This window comes from Sinocyclocheilus grahami, unplaced genomic scaffold, assembly GCF_001515645.1.
Source record: "Sinocyclocheilus grahami isolate Dianchi unplaced genomic scaffold, SAMN03320097.WGS_v1.1 scaffold224.1, whole genome shotgun sequence".
NCBI lineage: Eukaryota > Metazoa > Chordata > Actinopteri > Cypriniformes > Cyprinidae > Sinocyclocheilus > Sinocyclocheilus grahami.
The window spans coordinates 57,728-84,610 of NW_015505403.1; the positions used below are offsets into that span (position 1 = coordinate 57,728).

Sequence of the window (26,883 nt, forward strand, 5' to 3'; positions counted from 1 at the left end):
GAGTGTGCCATGAAATACGTAATGTAATGCGTGTTGTAAAGATCGTGAGTAAAAACAAAAGAATAAGAAAACCTTACAGCTGCATGAGTCGGTGATTGTCACGTTAGCTTGATGAGACCAAACTCCCTTTGTGATTTTAAAACGTAAGACAGTACCCAGACCAAGACTACAGTAAGATTTAACTTCTACTGTTAATAAGATTTTGGTAGGCTACTATTAGATGGATAGCCTAAATGCCCTAATTCAGGGACAATTTTTTTAATGGTATATCAAAATGTGTATATTTTTTAAATGTGATTGTTGGTACATTTGACCAGTTTTTACCATACTTTCAAAACAAAAATTAAAATAGGAAAAATATGCAATATGAAAATAATTGAAGACAAAATGTGTTTTACTGAGAAAAAACAAGATTTGTTTTTTAAAAAGCCTTTTTCCAAAAGGTACATCTGGAAAAAGGGGGGTCGTCTTATGATCAGGGTCGTCTTATATTTAGGCCAATACGGTACTGTAATTCTGTGTATATGTGTATATTTATTGAGATTGCGCAGTGTCGGAACTCGGAAGTGTCTTTATGCGGACGCTTTGGATGATAGTCAGCTCTCGAATAGTCATTTTGCCAGCACGGGTCACATATACACTTTTTTGTATTGAGCATAATGATTGCAAGCTTACTGTGTGCTTACTTATGCATTAAAATATTTACAGGTAATAGTACTTATAATGTCACTGACACTAATTACACAATTAAACATAATTATTGGTAAGTTTTGATTGCAAAACAACTCAAAAAGGTCTAAAACGGCAGTATTTTTGGATGAAACAATGAGTCAGTGGTGTTCAATATTTTTGGACCAACATTCTTTAAATAAATAAGTTTGTACCTACACGAGTAAATTATGATAGTATTTAATTTTGGGGTCAACTGTCCCATGACTTAATGACTCATGTGGTTTATTTAGCGTAAGTATTTTTATAGGCCAATCTGGAAGTTGGCATCGCACAGGTTCCCTCGAAAAAAAACCACTAGGAGTTTTCCATTGGCGTTTAGATTATTGCAGAAAGTAAGCTCTGTGCCCAACAAGTTTTATGATGTTTACACGTTTTATTAATCGATAATCATGATAATAAATGAACAGAACTTTTATGAATTTTTTGAAGCCTAAATAAAATCGCTAGAAGTAAACAGTTAAACGTAGGCTATAAACAAACTACACCATGGTCACATGACTTCAGCGCCATTATCGTTAATCTTCCGACATCTCTTTCAATTTATTTAGAAAAAAATTTATAATTTACAAGAGCGTGATTATAAACACAACAAGGCTGTGAAATTGGACTAGCGAGTTGATTAGTTTTCTTGTTTGGTTATTGATGATGTAAAAAATGTCTGATTCAGCCACTAACGCAACTACTGCTTTCAAGACAAATGAAAGCTTTAAAAAAAAACACAAGGGTGCATTACTGATGTATTTTATGTCGTAGAATAAAACATGAAAATATCTTGAGTTTGTGTTAACCCTATAGACCCTATTTCAGGTGTTTAATCAAAAACCCTTTCAAAAAACCCATTGGCTTTGGGGTGACAGAAACAGAAACTTGTTTCTGCATTTTGGCCTACAAGGATACATCATCCTTGCAGCACTCTATATATAACAAGCAAATTTGTAATTCCGTTGTGCCGACAGGAAAACAATAACCGTCATCCTATAAATACCACAGTGTCTGTATGACCACAGGCAGCCCACCTAGAGAGGAAGTGACATTTTGTATTGGGAAACAGTCACAGGAGGTCCTGCGTGTAAAGAGTGATGTGCCTTTGTGGTCCAGGTTAGTCGGAGCAGACAAAAGCATTTTAAAAAGGGACAGTCTTTAATGCAGCAGCCCCTCCTTCTCCTCCATATCGACTCTTGTTAATCCACCCACACCATCCCTCCATCTGTCAGTGTCAGCGGTCAGTGATGGCTGGAGTCAGAATGAAGGGATTTGGCTTGATCAGCACACTGGAGGAGAAGGGGAATCCCCACACTGATTCTAATTATAAACTGTGTTGTGTGTTTTGATGGTGCACTTTGCATTTCCTCTTAAAGCTTGTTTGTGTAGTGGCAGCTTGTTTATACAATCTTGTCAATTTTGACAAGTTATGAGGTAGTTTCTAGGTTTGTTACAGCATTTTTTATCACTCTAGTGATGGATAAATGACTGAATTAAATAGAAATACAGTTAATTCTGTCAGTGTGTGACTTTAAATGTAGTCTTGCAGACTGTAGACTGCTAACATGAACAACATCTAATGTTGAATGACAATGAATGTGTGTTTTTGTTTAGAAAATAGATTCTAGTCCAGGATGTTGATTCATTAATACAGCGTTCCAGTTGTGATAGTGATAGTGAAGTGGCCCAGTATTGATATTAAATATTGTTTAACCAATAAAAGTAGAGGACTGGAACGAACTGTTGTAGAGTATAATAATAAAAAAAAGGATACAAACCACCACCTGTGTGGAATTGATATGATTTTTAAATGTTTTCTCTTTTTCTCTTTTTCTCACTAAGGCTGCACTGATCAAAAATATAGTAAAAACTGAATTATTATAAAATATTATAAATTTCTTTTTAAACTGTTTTCTATTTTAGTATATTTCAAAATGTAATTTATTTAGGTGAACGCAAATCTTAATTTTTAGTAGTCATTACTCCAGATAACAAAACAACAACAACAACAACAAAAAACATTTCACAATATTTCTGTCACGTGTATGTTTCTGTTTAGTTCCTGCTTGCCCCTATTTGGTTCATTTCCTGCTCATTTAGTTAATCATCATTCATTAGTTTCCACCTGTGTTGTATTAATCATCTCGTTTGCTCCTTAGTTGCCTGCCCTTTATAAGCCCTCAGTTTCTGTCATTCCTTGGTCCTAGATTAATGTTATTTTTCAATGGTCTATGTGGTTGGTGCTGATTTAAAATACTCCTTTATTCCTACTCCTTCGTCGTGCGCTCACTACAACCACAACCCCTTCTCCAGCCTGCCGGCCATGCCAAAGTCAAGCCTGCCGGCCGTTCCTGTGGTAAGCCCGCCGGCCATTTCTGTGGCAAACCTGCTGGCCACTCAAGTCAAGCCCATCGGTCGTGGCTCACTCCCGCCCAGAGCTTGCTCCAGTGTCAGCTCCAGCCCCCGAGTTCACTCCAGTGCCAGCACCTCGTAAGCGCTTCCCAGATCCCCCGTTTAACCCAGGGAGGGTTCCGTATCTCCAGTTAAGCCCAGGGAGGGCTCCTGATTGCACGTTTAGCCCGCGGAGGGCTCCTGTCCCCGAGTTTAGCCCAGTGAGGGTTCCAGTCTCTGAATCTCCTCCAGAGTGCCCTCAAATGCCCACTCCTCCAGAGCGCCCTCCAGAATTCCTAGTTTTCCCCAAGAAAATTTGGGGGGAGGCATATACCTGTGGCCGACCCAGCTAAGGCCACGGAGGATCCGCCATGGCCTCTTGAGTCTCCTGATCCGCCATGGCCTCCTGAGCTCCCTGCTCCGCCATGGCTTCCAGGGTGCCCCCTCTCCCCCCTGATGGTACTGTTCCGTCCGATCTTTCACGTGTACGTTTCGGTTTAGTTCCTACTTGCCCCTATTTGGTTAATTTCCTGCTCCGTTTAGTTCATCATCATTGATTAGTTTCCACCTGTGTTGTATTAATCATCTCGTTTGCTCCTTAGTTGCCTGCCCTTTATAAGCCCTCAGTTTCTGTCATTCCTTGGTCCTAGATTAATGTTATTTTTCAATGGTTTATGTGGTTGGTGCTGATTTAAAATACTCCTTTATTCCTACTCCTTCGTCGTGCGCTCACTACAACCACAACCCCTTCTCCAGCCTGCCGGCCATGCCAAAGTCAAGCCTGCCGGCCGTTCCTGTGGTAAGCCCGCCGGCCATTTCTGTGGCAAACCTGCTGGCCACTCAAGTCAAGCCCATCGGTCGTGGCTCACTCCCGCCCAGAGCTTGCTCCAGTGTCAGCTCCAGCCCCCGAGTTCACTCCAGTGCCAGCACCTCGTAAGCGCTTCCCAGATCCCCCGTTTAACCCAGGGAGGGTTCCGTATCTCCAGTTAAGCCCAGGGAGGGCTCCTGATTGCACGTTTAGCCCGCGGAGGGCTCCTGTCCCCGAGTTTAGCCCAGTGAGGGTTCCAGTCTCTGAATCTCCTCCAGAGTGCCCTCAAATGCCCACTCCTCCAGAGCGCCCTCCAGAATTCCTAGTTTTCCCCAAGAAAATTTGGGGGGAGGCATATACCTGTGGCCGACCCAGCTAAGGCCACGGAGGATCCGCCATGGCCTCTTGAGTCTCCTGATCCGCCATGGCCTCCTGAGCTCCCTGCTCCGCCATGGCTTCCAGGGTGCCCCCCCCTCTCCCCCCTGATGGTACTGTTCCGTCCGATCTTTCACGTGTACGTTTCTGTTTAGTTCCTACTTGCCCCTATTTGGTTAATTTCCTGCTCCGTTTAGTTCATCATCATTGATTAGTTTCCACCTGTGTTGTATTAATCATCTCGTTTGCTCCTTAGTTGCCTGCCCTTTATAAGCCCTCAGTTTCTGTCATTCCTTGGTTCTGGATTAATGTTATTTTTCAATGGTTTATGTGGTTGATGCTGATTAAAAATACTCCTACTCCTTCGTCGTGCGCTCACTACAACCACAACCCTGTGACAATTACCTCTTTTACTGTACTTATGATCAAATAATAACAGCCTGTCTATCCATCTATCCCAAACTTTTGACCAGTAGTTTATCTATTGTGCATAGTTTTTGCATGTTAATTGTGTTATTTTCATATGCATTCAAATATTTGTGGGCCATTGTACTCCTACTTACAATAATTGCATAATTATTTGCGCGTTTTAATTGCAAAACAACAAAGGTCACAAATTATATAGTTTCATTCAAGTCAAGTCACCTTTATTTATATAGCACTTTTAACAATACAGATTGTGTCAAAGCAGCTTTACACTATTAAATAGGAAAATGGTGTGTCAATAATGCAAAATGACAATAGTAAACACTCAATTTTCAGTTAAAGGCAGTTCATTATTGAATTCAGTGATTTCATCATCCAGATCAGTTCAGTTTAAATGGTATCTGTGCAATCAAGTCGACGATATCGCTGGAAAATAAGTGTCCCCAACTGAGCAAGCCAGAGACGACAACGGCAAGGAACCAAAACTCCATCGGTGACAGAATGGAGACAAAACCTTGGGAGAAACCAGGCTCAGTCGGGTGGCCAGTTCTCCTCTGGCCAGACGAAGCAGCAGGTTGTTCCATGCTGCAGCAAAGTCAGATTGTGCGGAGGACTCATTTGGTTCCTGTGGTCTTGTCCCGATGGCCGTCAAGGAGACAAGGTCTTCACTGGGGATCTGTCTCTGGGGCTCATCTAGTTGTTCTGGTCTCCACTGACATTCAGGCTGTCGAGGTCATCTCTAGGTGCTGATCCACCATCTGGGCTGGATACAGACTGGATCCGGGTGACTGCAGTGACCATCTGATCTGGATACAGACTGAATCTGATGGCTACGGTGACCTCGGAATAAGAAAGAAACAGACTAATACAGTATCTTTATAGTTGTCATGCTTAGTGTGAACAGGCCTTAACAAGACATTTAAGTGTGTACACACCTGTTGTGAATCCATAGAAATAATTGGTGAAAACTGACCACATTAATGCGCAAAGTTTACAAAATTCTTACTGAACTTGAAATTGTTGAACGTACAGTATATATCTGCCCACTAATTTTATAACGTGTTCAAAATGACCCCTAAGTGTATTTACGGTCGTCTTGCTGTGAATCTAGACCTAAATATGGTTTGACTGTAATCTTATACCTGTCTTAAGAGGCAGAAATAAGTGTGACATATTGGTAAGGCCCAGGTTTTCAGGTTCCCTTTCAGTGTTCATCCAAATCTACCTAGTTTGTCCTCCTACACTCTTTTGTTCACTGTAATGTGCATGAGCTCTGAAGCATTTAAGCAACACATTAGCGCTGATTGTTTGTGTCTTGTGTTCCGCATCTGCCAAATCCCAGAGCTGCTCTGGGCCTATTTATACAAAGATGAGCTAAGCCTGCAGATCATGAGGCTCAGCACAGCATCTTACCGTGAGACCACCATATCAGACAGCAAAGGCAAAGAATGCTTAAGTGCTCACTACAGACGTTATTAATGGGTCTGCTTCATTCATAAAAGATTTGTGTATATTTTTAGTCTTTCACATAAGGATCAAGTTCTCATATTCGTGTAACATGTTTTATAGGGACCATATTAGATTTGTTTTATATTTATCCTTAGTGAACAATATTGTACAAAATATGTAATTGTGCTATTTTTTTTTTTGCATTTTAGTAAATTTTTTCTGTTAAATGTTAAATGTAGTGTTTTTAAATATAATCTCATGAATGTTATAAATGAATAAATTAATTTTATATTATAATGTTGAAGGTCTAAATTCACTTGTAGGATTGTAAATGATTGGTTTTAGTGTTTTGTTTTTAATTTATTTAGTCAAAATAGCATAACATTTTACTATTTATCATTCATCAGCCATAAAATGAAAAGAATAATTGTTTTATAGGTACTGACCAGCTATTATATATATATATATATATATATATATATATATATATATATATATATATATATATATAAAATTTTATTTATATATTTGCATGTATTTATTTGCATTTTTTAGCATTTCACAACATAAGTAGGCCTATATAAGCACTTTATATATAATAAATATATATAAAAAAATATATATTTGTTGTGAATTTTGAAAAAATATTCCTTTAACATCCTTACAATTCCTTTAACATTCATTTCATAAATAAATGCATATATATTGGGTATCTGCCACCCTGTACTTTTAATAGTAGCATTTATGATACATTTTGGATGGTTGCTTTTGTATCTGGGTTTTGAATTTTGTCCAAGGAGTGTGAGTCACCCAGTGTTTTGCTATTTTAAAATTTCATATACCTGTAAGTATTGGGTATTAGGTACTCTCTCTCTCGCTCTCTCTCTCTCTCACACACACACACACACACACACACACACACACATACTCTTCCAGCAACAAACTTGAGATTATACTTAAAGTATAACTTGATTATATCTGGCTATATCTGCTTATCCTGCCCCATTATTACTTTATGGTCCGATTCGGTCTACTTTGAAACACTAAATTGTGACCAACTATTAAAATCATTGTCAATGTGATCTCTGTAAATTAAATAACTTAATCTCTGGATATGAAACATCATATGAGCCATAAGTAGTAAGTACTGTATTATTGACCATATAGCCACAATGTCACAAAGGCTTTAATACTAGCCATATACAGCCATCTTCTTTCTTCCTAGATGTGTTTTAGAGACTATAAACACCTGGAGTTTTAAAGGCCTCTGTGCCCTTACAAAGGATAGACTGGCCCCATTTCCTCTGTGCAGGGGATTGTAGGACAGAACGTACCAGCAAAAAAACACAAATTCTCCGAAACCTACTGTTTAGGAGGGTAGAAGATAAATCGTGAGGTTTGAGTTTGGACAAAAGTGCTGTTACAGAAGAAGGGAAAAACACTAGGACACAGTGAAATATGAAGGAGAGAGAGAGAGAGAGAGATGGAGAACAAATGATGGAGAAAATGAAGCTGGAGAGAGAGAGGAGAAGGGAGCGCAGGATATGGCTACATCATGCCAGTCAGTGGAGGGAACAGCTGTTATACATGACAGGTGGAGAGTGTTTGGAAGCGGGTGTGTTTATTACTGTATTTACACGCTGTGCTATGAACGTACCAGCCCTTGTGTGTGTTTGTGTCTCACTAATCATTGCGTTATCATTCAACATGGTTGCACGTCTCACTATGAATAGGTATTTATTAGACCCCATTATCACCACATTGTCACCATCTGGCTCTGTTCATACTCTCACTTTGTATTCCTTCTGTTTTTTCTTCTTTTTTCACAACCTGCTCTGGCTCACAGGAAGACCAAGTTGTGCTCCAGTGCACCGCGACTGTTCTGAAGGAGCAGATCAAACTATGCCTTTCCTGTGAAGGCTTTGGGAACCGTCTGTGCTTTCTAGAGACAACGTCAAATGCCCAGGTATAGTCATCAAAAAAGTGTCAGGGTGTTGATATTCTGGGCAGGAAAGCCACTCCTCATTACAAATATCTGGAGTAAAACCTATTTCAGTGTATGCTTTTTTTTAGCTAGATCACATTTATTTTATTAATAATAATTAGCTATATATTAATATATAAAATAGCTATATAACAGTTATTTTTATAATACTTTAATGTTACATTTTGTATGCAGGATAGTTTATTAGTATTTTTATATTACTCATTGCAGTTATCCATTTGACCAAACATATGTTTTGGCTGTATCACACCAGTTGTCAGACAAATAATACTCTACTAAAATTGTAAAATATTGGTATATTTTGCATATATATTTACATTTGTATATATTTTTACTCAAATGATTACATTTTTAATGTATATTTTAAATTATCTAAAAGTATTTTTACTTAAATATGGCATTTTATATACAGTATGTTATTTTATTAATATTTCAATATTCCACATTACAATATCCAGTAAACCAGATCATTTTACTATATCACAACAGTTATTTTTGTCCGGCAAATAATACTCAATGCTAAAAAAAAGTAGAATAATGCTAACTTTTGTATATATTTTTATTTACTTTTGTATATAGATAGATAGATAAACTTCTATATATTTTTAATAAAAGTATTACATGTATTAAATTATTATTGTACTGTTTTGTATTGTTTTGTTACTTTGTACTGACATAAATTGTACATGCTTGTAGACAAAGAAAATGTGCTGTGCTGCTTATATTTACACGCACCGGTGATAGCACACACAAAAATGTTTTATATTTATTTTAGTGTATAAAATGCAGCAGTTAACATTTTTCATCACTAAACATTATTTCCGGGGTCCCATGAGTTATGGTGCCAGTGTAACAACCTTGTATGTTTTTTTTGTTATCCATTAATTATGCATGAGTCCAAACATTGGTGTGTTTCTTCGTCTTGGTCTGCAGAATGTGCCGCCTGATCTGGCAATCTGTGCCTTTGTACTGGAGCAGTCGCTGTCAGTACGAGCCCTGCAGGAGATGCTGGCCAACACTGTGGAGATGAACGAGGTGAGAGTCTCCATGAAGGAGAGAGAGTGAGAGAGAAGGATGGAGAGGTGGAGAGCAGGGAGCAATTCGAAAAGCAGAGGGTCAAAAAGAAAAGGAATGATGAACAAAGAATATTACATCCTTTTACAATTTACAAATACATACAATAAGATGTAGCCTGTAGAACTAATAAAGAAAACTTACAGTAAAAATGTGGTTTTAAAAAGAAAACGTGAGAAAGTAGTGATATAACATTAAAATTGTATAAATCGCTAATTTTTCTAAAGAAACATTGTCCATCAGCGACACTAGCAGATAAAGTTACTGCGGGAGTTCGAGTCTCACTCACCTCCCCTGAACCCATTGAGTTTTAACAGACGCCCAAAAGCAGCAGTCGCTGTCAGTACGAGCCCTGCAGGAGATGCTGGCCAACACTGTGGAGATGAACGAGGTGAGAGTCTCCATGAAGGAGAGAGAGTGAGAGAGAAGGATGGAGAGGTGGAGAGCAGGGAGCAATTCGAAAAGCAGAGGGTCAAAAAGAAAAGGAATGATGAACAAAGAATATTACATCCTTTTACAATTTACAAATACATACAATAAGATGTAGCCTGTAGAACTAATAAAGAAAACTTACAGTAAAAATGTGGTTTTAAAAAGAAAACGTGAGAAAGTAGTGATATAACATTAAAATTGTATAAATCGCTCATTTTTCTAAAGAAACATTGTCCATCAGCGACACTAGCAGATAAAGTTACTGCGGGAGTTCGCGTCTCACTCACCTCCCCTGAACCCATTGAGTTTTAACAGATGCCCAAAAGCGTGCAGTGAGTTTGGTGGGGGGTAATTGAGAATGAATGGCGGAAAGTCACACGAGAGGAGGCAATGCTTCCATCGCAATATGACTGGATATTATCGGCTGTGATTGGTTCATACGTTAAATCCTGCCTCTTATGTTTGTGCAAGTTCCATGTTCGTGAATCAGTCTGAACGAACAATATAATGGCGCTAATGCGAAGACTAATTAAAAAAAGTAAGCAAACAACTCACACACTTAGACATAACCTTGTTATGTCAAAATAAGACTTAAATGGCATGAAAAATTATCTGGGGGAGTTTTTAGTGAGTAATCAGCTTGGTGAAATTAAAGTAAATCTCTGTGTCTGTGACCAATTTCACTGAGCTTTGAAAAATTCAAAAATAGTTAAAAGTTCATTTGATTTAAAAAAAAAAAAAAAAAACTTTAAGGACTTTGACTCCTCATTTCAGAACATTACCACACACCACTGATTGATAGATTTTATGTTTGTGCAAGTTCCATGTTCGTGAATCAGTCTGAACGAACAATATAATGGCGCTAATGCGAAGACTAATTAAAAAAAGTAAGCAAACAACTCACACACTTAGACATAACCTTGTTATGTCAAAATAAGACTTAAATGGCATGAAAAATGATCTGGGGGAGTTTTTCCGAAAAATTCAAAAATAGTTAAAAGTTCATTTGATTAAAAAAAAAAAAAAAACCTTTAAGGACTTTGACTCCTCATTTCAGAACATTACCACACACCACTGATTGATAGATTTTTTTAATGGTATTGTCAGACTTTTTGGACCGCATTTTATATCCATTTTCTATTTAATAATTTCACTGAGCTTTGAAAAATTCAAAAATAGTTAAAAGTTCATTTGATTTAAAAAAAAAAAAAAAAAACTTTAAGGACTTTGACTCCTCATTTCAGAACATTACCACACACCACTGATTGATAGATTTTTTTTAATGGTATTGTCAGACTTTTTGGACCGCATTTTATATCCATTTTCTATTTAATATGTGACCCTGAACCACACAACAAGTCATAAGGGTAAATTTTTTGAAACTGAGATTTATACATCACCTGAAAGCTGAATAAATAAGATTTCCATTGATGTATAGTTTGTTATGATATTACAATATATATTTGGCTGGGATACAACTATTTGAAAATCTGCAATCTGAGGGTACAAAAAATTTAAATATTGAGAAAATCGCCTTTAAAGTTGTCCAAATGAAGTTCTTAGCTATGCATATTACTAATCAAAAATTACATTTTGATATATTTATGGAAGAAAATTGACTAAATATCTTAATGGAACATGATCTTTACTTAATATCCTAATGATTTTTGGCATAAAAGAAAAATCTATAATTTTGACCCATACAATGTATTGTTGGCTATTTGCTACTTAAGACTGGTTTTGTAGTCCAGGGTCACATATTTGTTCCAACAGTATTTTTTTGCTGCTCTTAATTTTAATCCTTATCTGTTATGTTATATTTGGGTGCATGGGGTCATCTAAAAGCCAGTTTATTAGAGGTATATTCTGGTGTTGGAGGGTAGATTTGTTCGTGTAACTTAATTTCCTGTACTTTTTGTCTCTCTCCTGACCCTTCGTCTCCCTTTCCTGCCAACTTTAGGCAGTCGATTTGGATAAATGGGTATGTCTCATGTCTCATCGTAACCTCAGCACCCTTCCTCTCCTCTGTACCTAAGTCTCCTACTCAGTGTCCAGTGGGGATGAAATAATGCTGTAGCTCTTCTTCACCCCTAAATCTTTACTTCTGTCTGACCTTTGACCACTGTCACCTGTTCCTCATTTTGTTTGGTTTAGTTGGAGTTGGAATCCCATTTGGTCTCCAAATGGCATTTCAAATGACACCTCGTCCGTGTGTATAAGTGTATACATTTGTAAGAAATAGAGAGAGAAAGAGAGAGAGAGCATTCCTGTGTGTAAGATGAGCTCAGTGCCACTGAATCTTGGATAAGGATATGATCCTCAGCGTACGGCCCACAGCACTAACACTCATTCCTGGCTAACCTGAAAGCTGATAAGCATGAAACCAGTGGGCCACACAGATATGTCCATGTTTCAAAGGGATAGTTCACTCAAAAATGAAAATTCTCTCATTAATTACTCCCCCTCATGTCATTCCAAATCCTTACTACGTTTCTGGGACTTGAACGTGGTAGTTCCATTTCCATCTATGCAGGGTCAGAAAGCTTTCAGATTTCCTCCGTGTGTATAAGTGTATACATTTGTAAGAAATAGAGAGAGAAAGAGAGAGAGAGCATTCCTGTGTGTAAGATGAGCTCAGTGCCACCGAATCTTGGATAAGGATATGATCCTCAGCGTACGGCCCACAGCACTAACACTCATTCCTGGCTAACCTGAAAGCTGATAAGCATGAAACCAGTGGGCCACACAGATATGTCCATGTTTCAAAGGGATAGTTCACCCAAAAATGAAAATTCTCTCATTAATTACTCCCCCTCATGTCATTCCAAATCCTTACTACGTTTCTGGGACTTGAACGTGGTAGTTCCATTTCCATCTATGCAGGGTCAGAAAGCTCTCAGATTTCATCAAAAATATCTTAATTTGTGTTTCGAAGATGAACAAAGGTCTTACGGATTTGGAACGACATGAGTCGAGTGAGTAATTAATGACAGAATTTTCATTTTTGGGTGAACTATCCCTTTGAAACATGGACATATCTGTGTGGCCCCTTTCATGTTAGCCAAGAATGAGTGTTCAACATTTTCATTGAAATAACAAATTTAATATGCTGTCAGACTGCTTTTTTTTAAAGCTGCATTTGTTTTTATTCGCTCTTTGTTTATACCCACATTACATGGTTTTGCATTTTTCAAAATCCTAAAATTTAAATTCACAGAGTATTACATATGTTTTGCCCCTGGCATGTTTATTTATGAAGTATTTTAACTAATTTGATTATGTTTTCTGCTATCAAAAATAATTTAAATTACCAATTCATTCTACAGCATTCAGCAGATTTTCCACAAACAAATAAACAAATAATAGCTAGCAGGTTCTATAGGCTTCAGATCCATAAAAAATATCTCATACAAACTAAAAGAGGCTAATCTGGAAAACAATCAGACAAATTAAGCTTGAAAAAAAAAAAAAAGTTTGTTTTTTGTTTTGTTTTTTCACTACTAACCTCCACAGTAGTATAATCATTTATGCTAACATCAGCCTTTTCATTTCATCTCATCATTGTGTGATTTTACTAAATGATACAAACCAGCTAAAAAATTTCTAAAATCCTTTGATTTGTGGATTAAAGAATTTAACAGTACTTCATTTGCCTGAATTTTACCAATATTCTTCAATCATTTTTCAGAGCGGAATGATATTTTCAAATCATTACCCCACAGGTTCTGTGTTATTACTGTGACAGATCATAATAGCTAAGACATCAGCATACCATAAATACCTCAAATAAACCTTGTAACCATTTCAGCATATGGAAAAATAAATTGGTAACATTTATGAAAAATAGATTGCATTTAAAATTAGAAGTATTTTAGGTAGATTTTGATAAGATGCACCAAGTGCTTTCAAGTTTCCAGATGCTGCTCTTTCTGCATACTAAAGAGACAGTTGGGTAACTCGTCAAACAAGACACTATGGTAAAATAATTTCAAACAATCACATATTTATATATATTTATTTATTTTAAATATACAGTATGTTTCATTTCATTATTGAATTTATTTATTTTTTATTTATTTAAAGGGGTCATCGGATGCCCATTTTCCACAAGTTGATATGATTCTTTAGGGTCTTAATGAAAAGTCTATAACATACCTTGGTTAAAATTTCTCAATGGTAGTGTAAAACAACACCCTTTTTACCTTGTCAAAATCAGCTGTTTTCAGCAAGACGTTTAATGCATGTTCCTTTAAATGACAAGGAACCCCGCCCCTCTCTTCCGTGGGGTAACAAGCCGTTCTCATGATACTGTTTACTTTAGTCACGGAACTTTCTAACTAGCACGTTATTAGGAAAGGTGATTTGCAGAGATTCATAAAAGAACCTTATACTCGCTTCTTCTGTAGGTGAGGCTGGATCACAAATGATTCTCGCCAACATAAATGCATTTAGGTAGATCGGGGGCGCATTCCCTTCAAAAACAAAGCTAATCCACTGCATCTTCAGCGGCTCAGATGTCGGGAGTAAATGACGACTCAATCACTTAGGAGACATTCTTGTCTACTCCTGCTCTGGCGTTGAAACAGTGGCGGACTGATGACAGCTCACTCAGGGCGGGTCTAAGGTAAAACACTAGTGTCAATCAACAGTCATGGGAGGGGCCTGGGTCTGTGTGACGTCACACAGACAGGCATCTGAGAATGGCTTGATATGAGAAAGGGGAAATGATTTAACGAGATAAAAAAATCTTTAACATTATAGGGTGGTTGTGTGTACACACACTGCCAACACACATTTCAGTTCAGACAACTTGTAAAAGTGCATGTCGCATCCAATGACCCCGATGAGGTATATTACATATACCTATGCAATTTATAGTCCTAAAACATAGGAATTAATATTTTCAAGGCATTCAAGAACCTTCCTGTAGGTTATTACCATGGCAGTTTTAGTTAAATTAGGTTTATCTTTAACATTTTTGATTTTGCTTTTATTGAAAAGCTGACACATAGGCAGCTGAGAAGACGCCTGAGTCAGTGCTAATGTACAAAGGCAAACGAGGAAGTAACATGCTGACTCATTCTAGATGGACACAGCTGTTGTGGTGAATTCACCCAAAAATGACAGTTCTGGAAGCCTTTGACTTTCTTCTGTACATTATATATATATTTATATAATGTACGTATATAATGTACAGAAGAAAGTTAAAGGTTTGGAACGACATGGGGGTAAATCATGCCAGAACTGTCATTTTTGGGTGAATAATACATAATCTCCTCTTGTGACCCAAAAACGGATTTGGAGCAACATAAGATTGGTAAACAATGTTCGAATTTTCTTTTTTGGGAGAACCGTCTCTTTAAGGACTGCTATGGTGTGCACCAAACTACATGACACCAACTCACACACCTGAAGTGAAACTGTTTTCTTATGATCTTATGATCTTACATTTAATCCAAACTCGTTCTTTATCTTTCTCTCAGGCCATATTACATCAAGAGGGCCACATGGATGATGCACTGACTTGCTCTCGCTCTCAGATGGAAGAGTCTCAGGCTGCTCGTATGATCTACAGCACCACAGGCCTTTTTACACAGTTTATCAAGTACGACTGTACATCACATACAATCTAACATTCATTTATACTGTATATTACTGTCACTGAATATTGTGTAATGCTTTATAGGCAGGATAAGAATTCGGTGACATTCTATTGTTACATTTATTGTTTGATAAAAAAAAAGAAAGAAAGTGAAAATATAAGCAATATGACATTTTATTATGCATTACTTTGGTGCATTTTTTTATCTTAATTTTTTAAGACATTAATTAAAAACATTTTAATTGAATAATAAATAATTAAATTAATTGAAAATAAAATTATGTTTTTTTGAATTGAAAATTAACATGGTTCCCACAAAAATATTATATATATAGCTGTTTATATGTATGTATATGTATTATATGTATAACTGTGTTCGACATTGATAATGTTTCTTGAAGCAGAATATTAATTGATTTCTGAAGGATAATTTGATTGAAAATTGCATGTTACATTTTACATTACATTTTACAGTATATTAAAATAGAAAACAGTTATTTTAAATTGTAATAATATTTCACAATTACATTTTTATTAAATATAATTTTTTGTATTGTTTTATAATAATGTTTTATATTAGTATAGTATATATATAATATTTATATAAAATATTTTATATTGTTTTAATCAAATAAATTCAGCATTGATGAACATAAGAGAATACTTACTGACACCAAACTTTTGGTTTGCAAGTATGAATGTATATATGTATGTCTGTATAAATAAACAATTTAATTAATTAATTAATTAAAGTATTTTTTACATATTTATAATAAAATTAAAGCTTGCTAAAAAGCTTTGAAAATTAGCCTATTCAGACTGATTATTTAAGAAAATATTTGTAGACAGTTGCCTTATATTTTCTTGTGTGTGTATCTGTGTGTGAATGTGCATGCATCCTCTTCTCTCTCTTGTACATCAGAGGTCTGGACTCTTTGAGTGGGAAGAACAAATCCCCCGGTCCGGTGTCCCTGCCATTGGATGGAGTGATCCTGTCCTTGCAGGATCTGATCCATTACTTCCGGCCTCCAGAGGAGGAGCTGGAACACGAGGAGAAACAGACCAAGCTGCGCTCGCTACGCAACCGACAGAACCTCTTCCAAGAAGAGGTGTGTGTGTGTGTGTGTGTGTGTGTGTGTGTGTTTGTGTCTGTCTGTCTGACAGTCAGCCCTGATGCCCTTTAATTAATGTCTCTTTTCTGTTGCAGGGGATGATCACCATCGTGCTGGAGTGTATCGACCGCCTGAATGTCTACAACACTGCTGCACACTTCTCTGAGTTTGCCGGAGAGGGAATCCTGGAATCCTGGAAAGAGATTGTCAACCTGCTCTATGAACTGCTTGGTGACTGAATATAAATAGATATACATTTAATTTTTTTATGTTTTTGAAAGAAGTCTCTTATGCTTACCAAGGCTGAATTTATTTGATCAAAAATACAGTAAAAGTCTTGTCTTGTGAAATATTACAATTTAAAAGTACTGTTTTCTATTTTAAAATGCAATTTATTCCTGTGCTACAGAGTCACATGATCCTTCAGGGAAAAAATGCTGATTTTGTGCTTAATTACTATCAATTATTATTAGTGCTCAGTTATTAATATTGGTTATGATTGCGTTTTAAGCCTAGTGAAAAATAAATATACTAAGATTTATTTGAAATACGTTTATTTAATGCTAAATATACTACAAATACATTTACATGTTTATGTACTTAATAAAAATACCCTGCAATTGTACTTTTGGTATATAAAACTGGTATGCTTAAAGTCTGCTAAATTGGAAAAACTAATTTTATATTTAATGCACTTTAATTGTGAGGAAGCAGTGCTGAAGTCCAACTAAAGATATATTGAAGTATACTTCAGGTACACTTTAAATATCTTGCATTTAAAGATGATACTATTAAAAAATCATACAGTCCTCATCAATAGTGACATTAAAACACATAAGAAATATGCATTGTGCACAAGTAGTACTCCAAATAAAGTTGAATTGTAATTTTTATATCAGCAAGTCTCAAGCAATATGTCAGTAAATATGATAATATATTTGAACTAAACTTAGTTTGAGATAAATGTATTTTAAATATATAACTTTTTTACTAGGGAAGATATGTTAAAATAGAAAATTTGATTAACTAAATGCAGCCATGATGAGCATAAAAGGCTTATTGAATAGCATCTAAAAAAGCATACTTTATTAAAAAGATATGTATTTTTTCTGTTTCATCCATTCTTCATTTGATTTATTTTTTTTATCAGATTGATGGATTCTGTTTGTGAATGTGTTCTTAATTACTATCAATTATTATTAGTGCTCAGTTATTAATATTGGTTATGATTGCGTTTTAAGCCTAGTGAAAAATAAATATACTAAGATTTATTTGAAATACGTTTATTTAATGCTAAATATACTACAAATACATTTACATGTTTATGTACTTAATAAAAATACCCTGCAATTGTACTTTTGGTATACAAAACTGGTATGCTTAAAGTCTGCTAAATTGGAAAAACTAATTTTATATTTAATGCACTTTAATTGTGAGGAAGCAGTGCTGAAGTCCAACTAAAGATATATTGAAGTATACTTCAGGTACACTTTAAATATCTTGCATTTAAAGATGATACTATTCAAAAATCATACAGTCCTCATCAATAGTGACATTAAAACACATAAGAAATGTGCATTGTGCACAAGTAGTACTCCAAATAAAGTTGAATTGTAAATTTTATATCAGCAAGTCTCAAGCAATATGTCAGTAAATATGATAATATATTTGAACTAAACTTAGTTTGAGATAAATGTATTTTAAATATATTACTTTTTTACTAGTGAAGATATGTTAAAATAGAAAATTTGATTAACTAAATGCAACCATGATGAGCATAAAAGGCTTATTGAATAGCATCTAAAAAAGCATACTTTATTAAAAAGATATGTATTTTTTCTGTTTCATCCATTCTTCATTTGATTTCTTTTTTTTATCAGATTGATGGATTCTGTTAGTGAATGTGTCTCTGTTTTCACAGCATCGCTGATTAGAGGAAACCGTTCTAACTGTGCTCTGTTTTGCGATAACCTTGACTGGCTGGTTAGTAAACTGGATCGTCTGGAAGCTTCTTCAGGTATATATAAAACCTTCCCCGAGCACACGGTCAACAAATGCCACAAAATGACTAACAACCCATCTTTAAACCTTGCCACATACTTCTTTCTTATCTGTTGGTCTGCAGGCATCCTAGAGGTGCTGTATTGTGTTTTGATTGAAAGTCCTGAAGTCTTGAACATCATTCAGGAGAATCACATCAAGTCTATCATTTCTCTCTTGGACAAGCACGGTCGAAACCATAAGGTCTGACTGCAAACGTGATTTAGGTCAAATAACATTTATCATTTTGCTACACACTGAAGATCTCACTGTCCTCTGCCTTTGTCCGGACAGGTTTTAGATGTATTGCGTTCTCTGTGTGTGTGTAACGGTGTCGCTGTGAGGTCCAATCAAAACCTCATCACAGAAAATCTGCTTCCGGGCCGTGACCTCCTGCTGCAGACTAACATCGTTAACTATGTATCAAGGTAATATCTGTTGGTTTTCGTCCAATTAAAAATGCTGCATTGCACCTTGTTTTCTTTTACTGCAGCTTTTGTTCCTGAAGGTGCACTAAATCAAAGAAATTGAAAAGATTTCAAACTCTTTAACTACATAAATGTGACTTACTTCTTGTAGCGTGAGGCCCAATATCTTCTTGGGGACTTGTGAAGGCTCTACACAGTATAAGAAGTGGTACTATGAGGTGATGGTAGACTATGTGGAACCATTTGTGGCAGCTCAGGCTACCCATCTGCGTGTTGGCTGGGCTCTGACTGAGGGCTTCAGTCCATACCCAGGAGGAGGAGAGGGTTGGGGTGGCAATGGTGTGGGTGATGACCTATATTCTTATGGTTTTGATGGCCTTCATTTGTGGTCAGGTTAGTGTGGTGATCTTCTATATTCTATATGTGTGAGGGTTTGTGGTCCTTAAACCATATTTTTGCTCTTTGTAGGTCATGTGTCACGTCAGGTTGCTTCGCCCAACCAGCACATCCTGGCAGCAGATGATGTTGTGAGCTGCTGTCTGGATCTGAGTGTGCCCAGTATCTCCTTCCGTATCAATGGCCATCCAGTCCAGGGAATGTTTGAGAACTTTAACGTAGACGGCCTCTTCTTTCCCGTCATTAGCTTCTCTGCTGGAGTGAAGTAATTAGCATTATTGTTTTGTATTACATAACCTTTTCATGAAAAGGATAGTTCATCAAAAAATGAAAACTGCCCCATGATTTACTCACACTCAAGGCATCCTATGTGTATATGACTTTCTTCTTTCAGATGAATCCATATTAAAAAATGTCCTTGCTCTTCCAAACTTTATAATAGCAGTGAATGGGTGTTATTTTTCAGTAGTACAAAAGAAGTCCAATAAAGCGTCCATCCATCATAAAAAGTGTCCCACATGGCTCCGGGGGGTTAATAAAGGCCTCCTAAAGCAAACTGGTGCATTTTTGTAAGAAAATATCTATACTTAAAATGTTATGAACAGTAATCTCTAGCTTCCGATTTTGCACATAAATTATTTATATTTATTATTATTTTTAAAGAAATTAATACTTTTTAGCAGGGGTATATTAAATTGATCAAAAGTAAACGTTAAAATCATTTATAATGCTTCAAAATGCTTGTTTACTCTGTATGCTATTCTTTTGAACTTTACCAAATGATCCTGAAAAAACATTTCCACAAACAAATATTGTAAGAAATGTTTCTTGAGCACAGCATATTAGAATGATTTCTGAGGAATCATGTGACAATGAAAATGATGGTGGTCCAGCGGTGCACAACACAACGAAATCGCCACAACACAATGCATAGGACTAATCTCATTGTGTTGTGCTAATTTAATTGTGTTGTGACTTGTTTCCATTGTGTTGTGCTAATTTCGTTGTGTTGCGACTTATTTCTGTTGTGTTGCGACTTATTTCCATTGTGTTGTGCTAATTTCGTTGTGTTACGACTTATTTCTGTTCTGTTGCGACTTATTTCTGTTGTGTTGTGCTAATTTCGTTGTGTTGCGCCTTGTTTCCCTTGTGTTGCGACTTGTTTCTGTTTTGTTGTGGCTTATTTCCGTTTTGTTGTGCTAATTTTCATTGTGTTGTGGCTTATTTCTGTTCTGTTGTGCTAATTATGTTACCTTGCGGCTTGTTTCCGTTGTGTTGTGGAGATTTCGTTGTGTTGTGCACTACTGGGCCACCGTAGAAGATAGTAGCAATGACTGTAAATATGGACAAGCACGGTCGAAACCATAAGGTCTGACTGCAAACGTGATTTAGGTCAAATAACATTTATCATTTTGCTACACACTGAAGATCTCACTGTCCTCTGCCTTTGTCCGGACAGGTTTTAGATGTATTGCGTTCTCTGTGTGTGTGTAACGGTGTCGCTGTGAGGTCCAATCAAAACCTCATCACAGAAAATCTGCTTCCGGGCCGTGACCTCCTGCTGCAGACTAACATCGTTAACTATGTATCAAGGTAATATCTGTTGGTTTTCGTCCAATTAAAAATGCTGCATTGCACCTTGTTTTCTTTTACTGCAGCTTTTGTTCCTGAAGGTGCACTAAATCAAAGAAATTGAAAAGATTTCAAACTCTTTAACTACATAAATGTGACTTACTTCTTGTAGCGTGAGGCCCAATATCTTCTTGGGGACTTGTGAAGGCTCTACACAGTATAAGAAGTGGTACTATGAGGTGATGGTAGACTATGTGGAACCATTTGTGGCAGCTCAGGCTACCCATCTGCGTGTTGGCTGGGCTCTGACTGAGGGCTTCAGTCCATACCCAGGAGGAGGAGAGGGTTGGGGTGGCAATGGTGTGGGTGATGACCTATATTCTTATGGTTTTGATGGCCTTCATTTGTGGTCAGGTTAGTGTGGTGATCTTCTATATTCTATATGTGTGAGGGTTTGTAGTCCTTAAACCATATTTTTGCTCTTTGTAGGTCATGTGTCACGTCAGGTTGCTTCGCCCAACCAGCACATCCTGGCAGCAGATGATGTTGTGAGCTGCTGTCTGGATCTGAGTGTGCCCAGTATCTCCTTCCGTATCAATGGCCATCCAGTCCAGGGAATGTTTGAGAACTTTAACGTAGACGGCCTCTTCTTTCCCGTCATTAGCTTCTCTGCTGGAGTGAAGTAATTAGCATTATTGTTTTGTATTACATAACCTTTTCATGAAAAGGATAGTTCATCAAAAAATGAAAACTGCCCCATGATTTACTCACACTCAAGGCATCCTATGTGTATATGACTTTCTTCTTTCAGATGAATCCATATTAAAAAATGTCCTTGCTCTTCCAAACTTTATAATAGCAGTGAATGGGTGTTATTTTTCAGTAGTACAAAAGAAGTCCAATAAAGCGTCCATCCATCATAAAAAGTGTCCCACATGGCTCCGGGGGGTTAATAAAGGCCTCCTAAAGCAAACTGGTGCATTTTTGTAAGAAAATATCTATACTTAAAATGTTATGAACAGTAATCTCTAGCTTCCGATTTTGCACATAAATTATTTATATTTATTATTATTTTTAAAGAAATTAATACTTTTTAGCAGGGGTATATTAAATTGATCAAAAGTAAACGTTAAAATCATTTATAATGCTTCAAAATGCTTGTTTACTCTGTATGCTATTCTTTTGAACTTTACCAAATGATCCTGAAAAAACATTTCCACAAACAAATATTGTAAGAAATGTTTCTTGAGCACAGCATATTAGAATGATTTCTGAGGAATCATGTGACAATGAAAATGATGGTGGTCCAGCGGTGCACAACACAACGAAATCGCCACAACACAATGCATAGGACTAATCTCATTGTGTTGTGCTAATTTAATTGTGTTGTGACTTGTTTCCATTGTGTTGTGCTAATTTCGTTGTGTTGCGACTTATTTCTGTTGTGTTGCGACTTATTTCCATTGTGTTGTGCTAATTTCGTTGTGTTACGACTTATTTCTGTTCTGTTGCAACTTATTTCCATTGTGTTGTGCTAATTTCGTTGTGTTACGACTTATTTCTGTTCTGTTGCGACTTATTTCTGTTGTGTTGTGCTAATTTCGTTGTGTTGCGCCTTGTTTCCCTTGTGTTGCGACTTGTTTCTGTTTTGTTGTGGCTTATTTCCGTTTTGTTGTGCTAATTTTCATTGTGTTGTGGCTTATTTCTGTTCTGTTGTGCTAATTATGTTACCTTGCGGCTTGTTTCCGTTGTGTTGTGGAGATTTCGTTGTGTTGTGCACTACTGGGCCACCGTAGAAGATAGTAGCAATGACTGTAAATAAATAAAAAAAATTGTTATTTTAAATGTTAATAATATTTCAAATTGACTGTTTTATAGTTTTATTGACCAAATAAATGCAGCATTGGTGAGCATAAGAGACTTCTCAACATTGCACTACTGGGCCACCGTAGAAGATAGTAGCAATGACTGTAAATAAATAAAAAAAATTGTTATTTTAAATTTGAATAATATTTAACAAATTGACTGTTTTATAGTTTTATTGACCAAATAAATGCAGCATTGGTGAGCATAAGAGACTTCTCAACATGAAAAAATCTGACAGAGAATAATTTATAAATGAAAACAACAAAAAACTACAATCACCTTTTTTCCATTTCATTTTTCAGAGCTCGCTTCCTTTTGGGTGGTCGCCATGGGGATTTCAAGTTTTTGCCCCCTCCTGGTTACACACCATGTTATGAAGCTCTTCTCCCCAAAGACAGAATGCGCATCGAGCCCATTAAGGAGTATAAACATGACTTTAATGGAGTCAGAAACCTGCTGGGCCCCACACAGTCCCTTACACACACTTCATTCACTCCCTGTCCTGTTGACACTGCCCAGGTAAACTAAACTAACCACATACAACTCCACTGTTGCTTGCCAAAAACACTTTGACTCAGCAGTCAGTGTATGTATTATGTATGTAATGTCATTTGTAGATTGTTCTACCTCCTCATTTGGAGCGGATCAGAGAGAAGCTTGCAGAAAACATCCATGAGCTCTGGGCTGTGACTCGTATTGAGCAGGGTTGGACCTACGGAGTGGTGAGCGCCTTCTTTCTCTGTCTTTCTCAAATAAACACCAACGCAAGCACAAGCATACTGTACATACAAAATCAACATCCTTATTAAAAAGTTAAATGCTCTCTCTCTCTCAGTTCAGGGATGATAATAAGAAGTTGCACCCGTGTCTGGTGGACTTTCAGAATCTTCCAGAACCCGAGAGGAATTATAACCTCCAGATGTCTGGAGAGACCTTGAAGTGAGTGACTGTTGAATATCAAATGTCTAAAGGTCATTGCTTATGCATCCATCTGTCCATCCAACTTGTTTCACCTTGACCTCTCCAGAACCCTCTTAGCTTTGGGCTGCCATGTAGGCATGGGAGATGAGAAAGCTGAGGAGAATCTGAAGAAAATCAAATTGCCCAAAACGTAAGAAAACCAAAAAACGCACCCAGGTTTTTGTCTTGTATAATGTATAATGTTTTGGTTTTCATGTTTTTCTTTTTCTTGGTCAGTTATGTGATGAGCAGTGGGTACAAACCAGCTCCACTAGACCTCAGTCACGTCAAACTGACACCCAATCAGAACCAGTTGGTGGAGAAGTTGGCAGAAAATGGGCATAATGTTTGGGCACGGGACAGAGTGAGACAAGGATGGACCTACAGCATTTTGCAGGTAGATGTGGATACTATGCTGACTCTGTCACAATGAAACATGTTTCTAAGTGAGAAAATTGTCCTCAGTCATCCTCTAGTCACTGTGTTAACTAGTTTTCTGTTTAACTGGTTTACTGAAATTTAATTTCAGGTTAATATAACAAAGTACAGTGTATAAAAAAAATGAAAGAAAAAAAACGTTGCTAGATTTACAATATTAATAAGTATAAAATGTGCCGCCACAGTCTGTGAAAAGGGGCAAGCCTTTCAAATGACAATTCAAATACTGAATTTCATTTGCAGGGAACATGATTAAAATTCAAATTAAAAGGTAATGAAATTTCAATAATATTTATTAGTAATAGTAATACTTCTAATAATAGCAATAAGCATGAATTGCCCATAAACATTTATGCACACAACATTTGTATTTCCATAAAAATGATAAAACAATAATCAATGTTTAAAATGATACCTATATGAATTTATAATAATAATAATTCATTATATTTTTATTTCAAAATCTTATAGATCATGGTGGAAAGGTGCTTTATTTCCCAGACCATACCATGTGATTATATCTTAATGATATATAATCAATAGATTCAAATTTTAATGTCAATATATTTATTTTTATAAAGTGTATGGCAAAATTATAATTAAAATGTTTTGTCGGCTTTGTTAATTGTTACGACAGTATAATGTCTAGTTAAAAAAAAATCTGGGAATTAATAACTATAATTGGTTAACAGTTTGGGTCCAATTCTCGCTATTAACAAACCATTAACTATGATTTTGCCTCAATAAACTCCTAATTTGCTGCTTATTAATAGTTAGTAAGGTAGTTGTTAAATTAAGGTATTGGGTAGGATTAGGGACGTAGAATATGGTCATGCAGAATATTTGCTTTATAAACAGTAATAAACAGCCAATATGTTAATAATAAGCATGCTAATAAGCAACTAGCTAATAGTGAGAATTGGTCCCTATACTAAAGTGTTACCAAATTAGATATCATATTTTGGACCTGCCACGATATGGTGTTGATGAACACGCACGAACATGAAGAAGAAGGTTAACGATCTTTAATAGATCCACACAAGGGTATATACCCAACAAACACTAACTGAACAGACAGGAACTTAAGTACACAGACCAAATGAGGATAATTAATGAGACACGCCTGAACATAATGACAAACTCAAATTAGAAACAACTCAGTGAGAACAGTGCAAATAAAGTCCAAACTAACAGAAACCGTGACAGGACCTTTGTTGTGTGACTTTTTTTGAATTTCTGTGACCTGGAATTCAGTTAATAATATTTCAAAAACGTACTCTTGTTACTAACCTTGTGACCCTCAGGACATTTTGAATAAGCGTAACCCTCGTCTGGTACCTTACAACCTGCTGGATGAGAAAACCAAGAAGACCAACAGAGACAGTGTGAACAATGCTGTGCGCACTCTGATTGGCTATGGATACAACATCGAGCCCCCAGATCAGGAGAGCAGTGAGTCTTTGCTCTCCTGTCAGCTCCTATCACTATTAGGATCACAAATATGGAACAGACCTTAATGAAGTCATTGGCCAACTTCAGATACATATCTGTTGGGATTCGTATAGTTTTTGCAGTCCTAATCTCTCTTTCCCCCATAGGTGGTCTTGGTGTTGAGAACGCACGTGGAGATAAAGTGCGTATCTTCAGGGCAGAGAAGCAGTATGCTGTTACCTCAGGAAAATGGTACTTTGAGTTTGAGGCCGTAACCACAGGAGAGATGAGAGTTGGCTGGGCTCGACCGAACGTCCGCTCTGACGTTGAGCTTGGTTCTGATGAGCTGGCCTATGTCTTTAATGGAAACAGGGTCAGTGGTGTCGTATCAATCTCATTCTGCTGTGTTATATGGTACCAGGCTGTAGGCCATCTTTCCGGCTAATTGGACCAATACATTTTGTGTGCCGCTCAAGTTGCTGACAAACTATTTTGGATAGCTGCAATAAACGCTGAATTACTCTCCTCTGCTCTTCCTGCAGGCTCAGCGATGGCACATTGGTAATGAGCCATTTGGCCGTCAATGGCAGTCTGGTGATGTGGTCGGGTGCATGATAGACCTCATTGAAATGAACATCATGTTCACTCTTAATGGAGAGATGCTGATCAGTGATTCTGGCTCTGAAATGGCCTTCAAAGACATTGAGATTGGAGACGGTGAGGATTTAGGCTATAACGTTGTTTATCAATGGGGTTTCAATTAGTTGTTTTGAAGGATAATGTGTTTTGTTTAATAAGCTTTGTCATTTAGCTGGTCAGGAAAAGTCTGTAGTTAGTTTTTGAATGAGTCTCACAAGGTTTGTTATTGTTGCCTTGTTTTTTTTGTTTTGTTTTTTTGACAAAAAAAAAGCATCATAAAAATTGTCCATATGATTAATATGCTACATTTTAAGCCGTTCAATAGCTTTGGACCCATAAGGGGGGGGGGAAACAGGGCAAAATTTAAGTTATTCTCTGGGTTTTTCCTCAAAATCTAATATGATATGTGGCTTTAGTAGGCCATTTCATGACTACAGAAGACTTTACATTTAGTGCATGTGAATTAATTTAAAGTTTGTTATAAAAAAAAAGAATAAGGAGTTTGCAATTACAACAATTTTGAAAGTTCTGTCAAAATACTATCTTGAGGCAATGCAGAATTAGATTTGAAGTACAAATCACTGTTCTCCTCTGTAAATTAGTGAAAAGCATGGTGTGGTATAGTTCGTATGTGTGGGTGTAAAGGACGAAGGCAGGGTTGGTTACGGAGGCTCGTGGTTCTTTATTGGTTTCTCACAAAATAAACAAAACCTGCGTTCTCCGTG

The 26,883-nt window shown here is 36.6% G+C and overlaps 1 protein-coding gene across 1 annotated transcript in view; it reads left to right on the plus strand.

Annotated features, from left to right (window-relative positions):
* The window catches only part of LOC107596888 (ryanodine receptor 1-like), a 112,156-nt gene that overhangs the window by 17,941 nt on the left and 67,332 nt on the right, over positions 1 to 26,883 (plus strand). The window contains exons 2-20 of the mRNA XM_016287746.1: positions 8,010 to 8,129; positions 9,102 to 9,229; positions 15,024 to 15,048; positions 15,158 to 15,279; positions 16,199 to 16,385; positions 16,484 to 16,619; positions 18,310 to 18,405; positions 18,514 to 18,632; positions 18,723 to 18,856; positions 19,008 to 19,249; positions 19,325 to 19,517; positions 22,993 to 23,209; positions 23,308 to 23,412; positions 23,526 to 23,629; positions 23,718 to 23,801; positions 23,888 to 24,047; positions 25,393 to 25,540; positions 25,687 to 25,892; positions 26,062 to 26,236. Of these exons, the coding sequence (XP_016143232.1) occupies positions 8,010 to 8,129; positions 9,102 to 9,229; positions 15,024 to 15,048; positions 15,158 to 15,279; positions 16,199 to 16,385; positions 16,484 to 16,619; positions 18,310 to 18,405; positions 18,514 to 18,632; positions 18,723 to 18,856; positions 19,008 to 19,249; positions 19,325 to 19,517; positions 22,993 to 23,209; positions 23,308 to 23,412; positions 23,526 to 23,629; positions 23,718 to 23,801; positions 23,888 to 24,047; positions 25,393 to 25,540; positions 25,687 to 25,892; positions 26,062 to 26,236 (2,701 nt within the window). The remainder of the gene's footprint in view (positions 1 to 8,009; positions 8,130 to 9,101; positions 9,230 to 15,023; positions 15,049 to 15,157; positions 15,280 to 16,198; positions 16,386 to 16,483; positions 16,620 to 18,309; positions 18,406 to 18,513; positions 18,633 to 18,722; positions 18,857 to 19,007; positions 19,250 to 19,324; positions 19,518 to 22,992; positions 23,210 to 23,307; positions 23,413 to 23,525; positions 23,630 to 23,717; positions 23,802 to 23,887; positions 24,048 to 25,392; positions 25,541 to 25,686; positions 25,893 to 26,061; positions 26,237 to 26,883) is intronic.